This window comes from Coregonus lavaretus, assembly GCF_964263955.1.
Source record: "Coregonus lavaretus genome assembly, chromosome: 2".
Classification (NCBI taxonomy): domain Eukaryota; kingdom Metazoa; phylum Chordata; class Actinopteri; order Salmoniformes; family Salmonidae; genus Coregonus; species Coregonus lavaretus.
The window spans coordinates 14,380,865-14,393,120 of record NC_139989.1 but is presented as its reverse complement, the minus strand read 5'-3'; the positions used below and the strand labels follow the sequence as shown (position 1 = coordinate 14,393,120).

At 42.1% G+C, this 12,256-nt stretch overlaps 1 protein-coding gene across 1 annotated transcript in view; it reads left to right on the top strand.

Moving 5' to 3' along the window:
* ralyl (RALY RNA binding protein like) overlaps nt 1-11,747 on the top strand; it is a gene marked incomplete at both ends in the record, with an annotated part of 88,999 nt that extends 77,252 nt beyond the window's left edge. The window contains 3 exons of the mRNA XM_084178471.1: nt 9,409-9,525; nt 10,446-10,615; nt 11,715-11,747. Of these exons, the coding sequence (XP_084034597.1) occupies nt 9,409-9,525; nt 10,446-10,615; nt 11,715-11,747 (320 nt within the window). The remainder of the gene's footprint in view (nt 1-9,408; nt 9,526-10,445; nt 10,616-11,714) is intronic.
* Between the last annotated feature and the right edge of the window lie 509 nt (nt 11,748-12,256).

Below are 12,256 nucleotides of genomic sequence, written 5' to 3'. Positions count from 1 at the left end.
GTGTAAAGGAAAGAATGAATGGGGCCATGTATCGTGAGATTTTGAGTGAAAACCTCCTTCCATCAGCAAGGGCATTGAAGATGAAACGTGGCTGGGTCTTTCAGCATGACAATGATCCCAAACACACCGCCCGGGCAACGAAGGAGTGGCTTCGTAAGAAGCATTTCAAGGTCCTGGAGTGGCCTAGCCAGTCTCCAGATCTCAACCCCATAGAAAATCTTTGGAGGGAGTTGAAAGTCTGTGTTGCCCAGCAACAGCCCCAAAACATCACTGCTCTAGAGGAGATCTGCATGGAGGAATGGGCCAAAATACCAGCAACAGTGTGTGAAAACCTTGTGAAGACTTACAGAAAACGTTTGACCTGTGTCATTGCCAACAAAGGGTATATAACAAAGTATTGAGAAACTTTTGTTATTGACCAAATGCTTATTTTCCACCATAATTTGCAAATAAATTCATAAAAAATCCTACAATGTGATTTTCTGGATTTTTTTTCTTCTCATTTTGTCTGTCATAGTTGACGTGTACCTATGATGAAAATTACAGGCCTCTCTCATCCTGGGAGAACTTGCACAATTGGTGGCTGACTAAATACTTTTTTTCCCCACTGTAAGCTCTGCATATGACAACAAAAGTAATGCCAGTGGCAAAACGTACCATATTGCTCAGAGCTTGCTGGAGATTTCCCTAGCACTCGAATCGACTTAAAGCTATCCAGGGTCTGAAATGACTTCAGTAAGAACAATCTGAACTCTCATTGTCTGTTGCAATCTTCATCTTGCAGTGATTCAAAGAGACCCTTGCTATCTCCAAGAACACATTTTTCTTTATGGGTCATCGTTAAGTCCCAAAATAAGATCCATCTATCCACCCCATAGAAATAGAAGAGACTATCAGGGGACTATGTTGTTTTTCTCTGTAATGCTGAGCTATCAAAGGATGCTGTTGATGAAATTATGTTGGATTAGGCCGGCTATGTCTGGAGTCTCTCTCTATCTGTGGCTCGTGTGGTTTATATCACAAAGGAACAGGGCCTGAAGTCACTGATAAATTGGAAATGGCTCCACACTTTCTTATCATCAAAGGACAACTATAGTAGGTTGCCCAAAGCATACACAGTTGTTGTTGAAGATGTTGAAATAACAAATTGCTGTGTGCGTGTGTACGTGTGTGCGTGCTTACGTGTGCGCCTGTGCATGTGTGTGCGTGTGCAAAATGCATTGAGGGGACAGCAATGAAGGAGAGAGACTTCAATGTATCATATATCACACCTCCTTGGCACCATTCTCCATCTCCTCTATATCCTCTATACTTTCTATTTTCTCTGTCTGTGGTATGGTTGATCCAGAGCTCTCACTGCTCAAACAATAGAGTCCATGGCCACTTTAGAGAACAACAGGTGGCTGGCTTGTGATTCCAATACACACATTGACTCTGCATTGCCTCTGAAGTAGGATTGCATACCACACAAACACACACAATGCTGCTTTGAATGGAGCGAATGCATTTACGAACACCACCACAGAATGCACACACACGTTCTGTCCACACATATGTCCTTACCGATACTTTCAAGTACCTTCCACTTTCAGATCAACAAGGGGCCATGTCACCTCTAGGGTCAGGTGCTTGTGGTTTGACTATGGGCTGGGCAAGAGAGACAAAGACCTATATGGCTTCAACTGTGTCCAGGCCTTCATTGTAAATCAAGTTATATAAATAAGTTCAACTGATCAGAGAGGAAAGGGGCAGTAGAAAGAAGTTCCACCAGGCCTATCTGATTTCCCTAGAGATAGAGCTATTTCTCCTGATCTCATAGCAACACTATATACTCTTAGAAAAAAGGGTTCCAAAAGGGTTCTTCGACTGTCCCAGTAGGAGAAGCCTTTTTGGTTCCAGGTAGAACTCTTTTGGGTTTCATGTACACCCCTCTGAGGAAAGGGTTCTACATTGAACCCAATAGGGTTGTACCTGGAACCAAAAGGGTTCTACCTGGAACCAAAAAGGGTACTCTAAAGGGTTCTCCTATGGGGACAGCCGAAGAACCCTTTTAGGTTCTAGATAGCACCTTTTTTTCGAAGAGTGTAGGACATGTCCTTGGTGAGAAAGTAGAGGAGAGAACCACAGCGGGGAGCTTAGTGATGTGTTTTTGTGTAATAAATCAATGTTTATAAATAGTGGCTACAAAGCAGCCATGAGATTGCACATAATGAACAATTCTACAACACTTTTCAGAGGCTTCTGATTCGGCGGCTAAAGCCCCAGAATGAAGTAATGGGAAGGCTTCACACAGCCACTCATGCGTCCTCGTTCTGACACTGACCAGCTTTGATAGGTGTCAAAGTCAGTTTTCTTGTTTCAAACTTATGCTGTCTGTTTTCCCCTTATTTTGACGGTTGACTAATTTTCAACCATCAAAAAATTGACAGCTGTGCCATATAGATTGCAAAATAGTTGGGAAGAGATTTTCGATATACCGATTCAATGGCACATGGTTTATGAACTGATACACAAAAAGATGCCGGATTCAAAACGTTGAGTTTCTCAATGTAAATTATTATACAAAATTCTTGCAACCAATAGAATGTTATATATATGGGGCATACAACCATCCCGAAGAGACAGAATCATTAGATCATTTGTTTTGGTACTTTCCATATGTACAATAGCTTGTTTTTGGTCGCAGGTTCAGGAATGGCTGAAGAATTTCAACATTTACCTGGAGCTAACTCTGCAAATAGCACTGCAGGGTGATTTGAAAAGTCATAGTCAATTGATCAATAATATAATAATACTCTTAGCAAAAACATTATCTTTAATTTACAATCTTTAGAAACTATGAGAATAGAAAGGTTCAGAGCTTTTGTGAAACTTCACAGCACAGTTGAAAAATATATGGCAAATACAAATCAAAACCGAATGGTCTTCAGAGATAGATGGAAGGGGTTGAGGGTAGCTGAAGGATGGGACTAAAAATAAACAAATAATAACTATTGTAAAATATACTGTGTCTGTAAAATGTATATAGTATGTATTAGCTGGAAGTAGAAGCCTAAGTGTTGTTGTCCATTAGTTTACAGCAATTAGGGGAGGGGTAGTAGGGTTAGCGGAAAATAATAAAGGAAAAAAATATATACAGTGGGGAGAACAAGTATTTGATACACTGCCGATTTTGCAGGTTTTCCTACTTCCAAAGCATGTAGAGGTCTGTAATCCAGAAAATCACATTGTATGATTTTTAAGTAATTAATTTGCATTTTATTGCATGACATAAGTATTTGATACATCAGAAAAGCAGAACTTAATATTTGGTACAGAAACCTTTGTTTGCAATTACAGAGATCATACGTTTCCTGTAGGTCTTGACCAGGTTTGCACACACTGCAGCAGGGATTTTGGCCCACTCCTCCATACAGACCTTCTCCAGATCCTTCAGGTTTCGGGGCTGTCGCTGGGCAATACAGACTTTCAGCTCCCTCCAAAGATGTTCTATTGGGTTCAGGTCTGGAGACTGGCTAGGCCACTCCAGGACCTTGAGATGCTTCTTACGGAGCCACTCCTTAGTTGCCCTGGCTGTGTGTTTCGGGTCGTTGTCATGCTGGAAGACCCAGCCACGACCCATCTTCAATGCTCTTACTGAGGGAAGGAGGTTGTTGGCCAAGATCTCGCGATACATGGCCCCATCCATCCTCCCCTCAATACGGTGCAGTCGTCCTGTCCCCTTTGCAGAAAAGCATCCCCAAAGAATGATGTTTCCACCTCCATGCTTCACGGTTGGGATGGTGTTCTTGGGGTTGTACTCATTCTTCTTCTTCCTCCAAACACGGCGAGTGGAGTTTAGACCAAAAAGCTATATTTTTGTCTCATCAGACCACATGACCTTCTCCCATTCCTCCTCTGGATCATCCAGATGGTCATTGGCAAACTTCAGACGGGCCTGGACATGCGCTGGCTTGAGCAGGGGGACCTTGCGTGCGCTGCAGGATTTTAATCCATGACGGCGTAGTGTGTTACTAATGTTTTTCTTTGAGACTGTGGTCCCAGCTCTCTTCAGGTCATTGACCAGGTCCTGCTGTGTTGTTCTGGGCTGATCCCTCACCTTCCTCATGATCATTGATGCCCCACGAGGTGAGATCTTGCATGGAGCCCCAGACCGAGGATGATTGACCGTCATCTTGAACTTCTTCCATTTTCTAATAATTGCGCCAACAGTTGTTGCCTTCTCACCAAGCTGCTTGCCTATTGTCCTGTAGCCCATCCCAGCCTTGTACAGGTCTACAATTTTATCCCTGATGTCCTTACACAGCTCTCTGGTCTTGACCATTGTGGAGAGGTTGGAGTCTGTTTGATTGAGTGTGGACAGGTGTCTTTTATACAGGTAACGAGTTCAAACAGGTGCAGTTAATACAGGTAATGAGTGGAGAACAGGAGGGCTTCTTAAAGAAAAAGTAACAGGTCTGTGAGAGCTGGAATTCTTACTGGTTGGTAGGTGATCAAATACTTATGTCATGCAATAAAATGCAAATTAATTACTTAAAAATCATACAATGTGATTTTCTGGATTTTTTTCAGTTGAAGTGTACCTATGATAAAAATTACAGACCTCTACATGCTTTGTAAGTAGGAACACCTGCAAAATCGGCAGTGTATCAAATACTTGTTCTCCCCACTGTAAATTGAGGATTGGAAATGATGCAGAAAATTACATTGATGGAAGCCACAATCTATCTGCAATATTAAAGCTGATTTACCCCCTTAAAAATATATATAATAATAATAATACTTTTCAACCACCAAGGTAGTGAAGCAGGATATCGTTTTTTAAACCCGGAATTCCTAGTAGTTCCAGCTACTTAAGTATACAGCCTAATGTCTACTGTACATCAGAGATATGGGCCTGCGCAGAATTAATCTGATGTACATCAGATATTATGTATTTGGTAGGCCTATTTTTTAAGTGGATGTGATCTGCATACTGACATTTCAAAGTCAAATCCCATACTGTGGTTGAATCCCAAATGGCACCCTATTCCCTACCTGGTGCACTGCTTTTGACTAGAAGCTGTGGTTAAAATAAATGAAATATATACGAAATAGGGTGCCATTTGGGATGCAGCCTGTAGCTTTTCAGGCATGTGTAATGTAACAATGCAGCCAAATAACATTTGACCACACCTCCACAAGTTCACAAACATCAGTTTATTTCTATATTTAGATATCTGTTTGAAATACATTACTTATTCACATGAGACATAAATATTTAATAAATTATCAGCTTATTATTATTAGCTTATCATATTTGATTTACAAAGCAGCTATACATTTTTTTGTTCATTGTTTGTTACACAGACCTGGGTTAAAATACTATTTAGGGTATTTCATTTATTTAAAATGATATTTGGAAGTAAGTATTTAGATTATTTTTTTTTGAAAATACAAGTAGTTGAATATTGGAATGTATTTGAAAATACTCAAATACACTGACACAGATACACTCCCATGCATTTAACCCAGGTATTTGAAAATAATATTTGAAATAAGTATTTGAAAATACTTTCAAATATTAGGCTATTTATATGAAATTATTAGAAAATACTTTCAAATACTTCCAATAGAAGTAGTTGATTCTGCCACATTATTTGAAAATACTCAAATACACTGAAAATTAATTATTTAAATAACTAATAATCAAATACACATGTATTTGAACCCAGGTCTGTTGTTACATCATGTAAAAATGGCATCATCCCGTTTGTGTAGTCTTATTATGTCCCCAAACAGTAATCAGAAATTATACAGTTGAAGTCGGAAGTTTACATACACTTAGGTTGGAGTCGGTTAGGACATCTACATTGTGCATGACACAAGTAATTTTTCCAACAATTGTTTATAGACAGATTATTTCACTTATAATTCACTGTATCACAATTCCAGAGGGTCAGAAGTTTACCTACACTGAGTTGACTGTGCCTTTAAACAGCTTTGAAAATTCCAGAAAATGATGTCATGGCTTTAGAAGCTTCTGATAGGCTAATTGACATCATTTGAGTCAATTGGAGGTGTACCTGTGGATTTATTTATTTATACAAACTCAGTGCCTCTTTGCTTGACATCATGGGAAAATCAAAAGAAATCAGCCAAGACCTCAGGAAAAAAATTGTAGACCTCCACAAGTCTGGTTCATCTTTGGGAGCAATTTCCAAATGCCTGAAGGCACCAAGTTCATCTGTACAAACAATAGTACGCAAGTATAAACACCATGGGACCACGCAGCGCCATACCGCTCAGGAAGGAGACATGTTCTGTCTCCTAGAGATGAACGTACTTTGGTGCGAAAAGTGCAAATCAAACCCAGAACAACAGCAAAGGACCTTGTGAAGATGCTGGAGGAAACAGGTACAACAGTATGTATATTCACAGTAAAACGAGTCCTACAGTATCTCTCAAAAGTGAGTACACCCCTCACATTTTTGTAAATATTTGAGTATATCTTTTCATGTGACAACACTGAAGAAATGACACTTTGCTACAATGTAAAGTAGTGAGTGTACAGCTTGTATAACAGTGTACATTTGCTGTCCCCTCAAAATAACTCAACACACAACCATTCATGTCTAAACCGCTGGCAACAAAAGTGAGTATACCCCTAAGTGAAAATGTCCAAATTGGGCCCAATTAGCCATTTTCCCTCCCTGGTGTCATGTGACTCATTAGTGTTACAAGGTCTCAGGTGTGAATGGGGAGCAGGTGTGTTAAATTTGGTGTCATCGCTCTCACACTCCCTCATACTGGTCACTGGAAGTTCAACATGGCACCTCATGGCAAAGAACTCTCTGAGGATCTGATAAAAAGGAATTGTTTCTCTACATAAAGATGGCCTGGGCTATAAGAAGATTGCCAAGACCCTGAAACTGAGCTGCGGCACGGTGGCCAAGACCATACAGTGGTTTAACAGGACAGGTTCCACTCAGAACAGGCCTCGCCATGGTCGGCCGAAGAAGTTGAGTGCACGTGCTCAGCGTCATATCCAGAGGTTGTCTTTGGGAAATAGACGTATGAGTGCTGCCAGCATTGCTGCAGAGGTTGAAGGGGTGGGGGGTCAGCCTGTCAGTGCTCAGACCATACGCCGCACACTGCATCAAATTGGTCTGCATGGCTGTCGTCCCAGGAGGAAGCCTCTTCTAAAGATGATGCACAAGAAAGCCCGCAAACAGTTTGCTGAAGACAAGCAGACTAAGGACATGGATTACTGGAACCATGTCCTGTGGTCTGATGAGACCAAGATAAACTTATTTGGTTCAGATGGTGTCAAGCATGTGTGGCGGCAACCAGGTGAGGAGTACAAAGACAAGTGTGTCTTGCCGACAGTCAAGCATGGTGGTGGGAGTGTCATGGTCTGGGGCTGCATGAGTGCTGCCGGCACTGGGGAGCTACAGTTCATTGAGGGAACCATGAATGCCAACATGTACTGTGACATACTGAAGCAGAACATGATCCCCTCCCTTCGGAGACTGGGCCGCAGGGCAGTATTCCAACATGATAACGACCCCAAACACACCTCCAAGATGACCACTGCCTTGCTAAAGAAGCTGAGGGTAAAGGTGATGGACTGGCCAAGCATGTCTCCAGACCTAAACCCTATTGAGCATCTGTGGGGCATTCTCAAACAGAAGGTGGAGGAGTGCAAGGTCTCTAACATCCACCAGCTCTGTGATGTCGTCATGGAGGAGTGGAAGAGGACTCCAGAGGCAACCTGTGAAGCTCTGGTGAACTCCATGCCCAAGAGGGTTAAGGCAGTGCTGGAAAATGATGGTGGCCATTGGACATTTTCACTTAGGGGTGTACTCACTTTTGTTGCCAGCGGTTTAGACATTAATGTCTGTGTGTTGTGTTATTTTGAGGGGACAGCAAATGTACACTGTTATACAAGCTGTACACTCACTAATTTACATTGTAGCAAAGTGTCATTTCTTCAGTGTTGTCACATGAAAAGATATACTCAAATATTTACAGAAATGTGAGGGGTGTACTCACTTTTGTGAGATACTGTATATCGACATAATCTGAAAGGCCGCTCAGCAAGGAAGAAGCCACTGCTCCAAAACCGCCATAAAAAAGCCAGACTACGGTTTGCAACTGCACATGGGAACAAAGATCATATTTTTTGGAGAAATGTCCTCTGGTCTGATTAAACAAAAATAGAACTGTTTGGCCATAATGACCATCGTTATGTTTGGAGGAAAAAGGGGAAGGCTTGCAAGCCGAAGAACACCATCCCAACCGCAGCGTCATGCTGTGGGGGTGCTTTGCTGCAGGAGGGACTGGTGCAATTCACAAAATAGATGGCATCTTGAGGAAGGAAAATTGTGGAAATATTGAAGCAACATCTCAAGACATCACTCAGGAAGTTAAAGCTTGGTCGCAAATGGGTTTTCCAAATGGACAATGACCCCAAGCATACTTCCAAAGTTGTGCCAAAATGGCTTAATGACAACAAAGTCAAGGTATTGGAGTGGCCATCACAAAGCCCTGACCTCAATCCTATAGAACATTTGTGGGGAGAACTTAAAAAGCGTGTGCGAGCAAGGAGGCCTACAAACCTGACTCAGTTACACCAGCTCTGTCAGGAGGAATGGGCCAAAATTCACCCAACTTATTGTGGAAAGCTTGTGGAAGGCTACCCGAAACGTTTGACCCAAGTTAAACAATTTAAAGACAATGCTACCAAATACTAATTGAGTGTATGTAAACTTCTGACCCACTGGGAATGTGATGAAAGAAATAAAAGCTGAAATAAATCATTCTCTCTACTATTATTCTGACATTTCATATTCTTAAAATAAAGTGGTGATCCTACCTGACCTAAGACAGGGAATTTTTACTAGGATTAAATGTCAGGAATTGTGAAAAACTGAGTTTAAATGTATTTGGCTAAGGTGTATGTAAACTTCCGACTTCAACTGTAAGTATGAAAATGTATGCACTCACTAACTGTAAGTCGCTCTGGATAAGAGCCTCTGCTAAATGACTAAAATGTAAATGTAATAAGGAGAGAGGTTGGCTACAGCTGTTAGCGCAGGTAATGAGCAGGAATCAGACATCATGGTGGATGTACTGTAAGCCATTAACTAATCTCCAAATTGAAAGCAGCGGGTTCATATTTGGAATAGAAGAACTGTACACGGTCGGATAAATTGATATGTTCACCCCTGAAGAAAATGTAATTTGGCTTGATGAAAGGATAGAATGATAGGGGGTCCTGGGGTACGACCAGATGATAACATCAGTTCTGTGATACGCTGAAAATGAATCGTGGGGTTTAAAAGAAAAATAACATTGTAAAATAAACCCAGACTATGGCATAATAAATCGATTTATTGTCTGTTTGTGTTTTTGATTATGTCTCAGCAGTGAAGACGGACCAGCTCCAGACCATTAAACGAGAGCTAACACAGATCAAGATAAAGATCGACTCTCTGCTGGGTCGCCTGGAGAAGATCGAGAAACAGCAGAGAGCCGAGTCCGGTGAGAGAGAATGAGGGGGGGAGAAAGAGAGAGGCTAAGGGTGTCAGAGAGAAAGAGAGGGCGACGGGGGGAGAGAGATCGAGACGGAAAGGGGGAGAGAGAGAAAAGGAGAGAGAGGGAAAAGGTGTCAGAGAGAGAGAGAGGGAGAGAGAGAGAAAAACAATATGAGATGGGAACCTGCCAGCAAAAAACACCAACCGCAGGGTTAAAATTAAGAGCGCACACCAGCCATCAGTCTTCCTGACAAAATGTGAAGATAAGAGGCCCGAGCTCTCTGTCATAACAGTAGACGTGTGTCAACACTAGACTAATTCAGTTTATATGAGGGGCCTTTATAGTTTGTCCTAGACTAGAGGACAGTCTCACAGCAGGGGAGGTGAAGTAGAAGAACATTTAAAGCTTGTTCAGATGTTAAACACGGTTTCACCAAGACTGATGTTTATGAGAGCGTCTGCTAAATGACTAAAATGTAAATGTAAATGTATGATGGTATGGCGCAGTGGTCTAAGGCACTGCATGGTAGTGCTAGCTGTGCCACTAGAGATCCTGGTTCGAGTCCAGGCTCTGTCGCAGCCGGCCGCGACCGGGAGACCCATGGGCGGCGCACAATTGGTCCAGCGTCGTCCAAGGTAGGGGAGGGTTTGGCCGGCAGGGATGTGGGTTTGTTTACCACAGGGGGCCAGTATGAAAATAAAATAAAAAATGTATGCATTCACTAACTGTAAGTCGCTCTGGATAAGAGCGTCTGCTAAATGACGTAAATGTAATGGTATGAATCTCAATTGCAAGTCTCTCCTTATCCCCTCAGAGTAGCTAGTCAGCATCTTGTTACTTTTTGTCACCAGTTGTTACTTTGATCTAATTTCTTTGTCCTCCTCTCACTCTTTTTTCCCCACTCTCTCTTTTCACGTTTTCTCCAGAGGCTCAAAGAAAGTACGAGGACCACTGTGACTCTCTCCACGAGGAGTCTGTGTCGGAGACAGCCGAGAACTCCGGGGAGGAGGCTGGCGACAGGGCACTGGATGTCGAGGCCGGAGAGATGACCGACGGGGGCGAGGATGACTACGACGAAGAGGGCAGCCATCATCTGGTAAGGGAAATGGGTGATGAAGGGGGGCCTGGAAGGGGGTCAGGGGAGACAGTGGTTTGGGATGGGAGATTTCAATTGGGCACACCAGTCTTGCCCTAAGAAAGTTAATTCTGCCGAATTATTCATGGCTCAAGATCTGAAAAGCAGTGTGAGGTTGCTCATGAGTGAATGATGAGGGCGCCACGACTGACAGTTTCTCCCTGACAGCCCAACTCAAGTGGAGGCGGTGGCAGGTCCCTGTTCACACACACACACAAATGCGCGTGCGTGCACACACACACACACAAACACACACCACAGACACAACACACACTCTGCCATGGGTTGTAATTAAAACAGGGCGCTGCAGACACACCAGGGGGACTTGGAGGCCTGTCTTAACCGGTCCAAATATGAAAATGAAGATGGAGTTGCTACTGAGGGAACCGAAAGTGTTCTTCAAAGTCACCATTTTATACTCTACAAAGAACTAGACTGAGGGAAAAGCGAAAGTATTTTTGACAACTTCTGGAACAGCTGATATGACACCTTCAATGATTGATCATTTCAGTCAACAACTCACCTTATTGATATTTCTCACAGTTATTATCACAAATAGTATGCTATTTGAACATGTCATTTTTCTGAAGAATCATATCTTCCCTGTTGTGTCACTAGAGTCTGCCTCCTCACAGAGTACACATTATTTCAAGTTCAAGCAGGAAGATCAAAGGAATTATCTGTGTGGTTCATCTGTGGTTCAATGCCACCATGCTTTCCCTATTATGCGATATTTATGACCCATTATAAAATGGAGCGGGTGCATGCCATCCAAGAGCTAAGCCTTGTCTTCTCGCTAATAGAAGAGAGAATTTTTCCCAGCGAGTGTGTGGGAGATTTATTTGTTTCTTCATTCAAGGTCATATTGATCAGATATAGTGGTAATGTACAATGACCCAGGATATTTTTGCAAGTTGACAGAACTCTCCAACAACTTGAAAAACGCTGAATTAAGCTCTAATTTAAGCAGGATTTGTTTTATAGCTGATTACATTAGAACCCCAAATTGGCTTTTAAATACAAATAAATGCTGATGCATTTTGTGTTCTTTTCTTTTCAGATAGAGAACCATGTTTCTGACATTGACAACTGAGAACAGGTAAGAATTTGGAACCAATAACCTTTTGAAAATCATATAATCTAAGATTGTTTGGTCAGCAATTTAGGTTCTCTAACATTTTCCTTTAGTTTCATGAACCTTAGTAAATCACAAATGACACAATTATTTGAGTTTTTCTTTAGGCCTAGATTCAATCAGATCAAGCTTTAAGCCACGGTAGCGGACACCCACATAGCTGGTATTTTGGCGGTGTCGGAGATATAACTGCGTTAGAGCTGTCCAATCGGTGAGCGGCTGCGCTTGTGGTCATTGTCACGAAGCCACACCCGTCCCACTCGCATTACAAGTTCAGAATGAGAAAGTGTAGGCTACTTTAAAATCATTAAACTAAATAATGAGGATTTCTATCAGTCTAATCGAGGTGTAGATTTAATCTCACATTCTAGTATTCCAACTTGTAAACAAGGCTGCATGAGATTTCTCTAAATGCGACTCCGTGAAGCCAATGGCAATGTCCACTTTAGGTTTAATGCCAGGAGCGG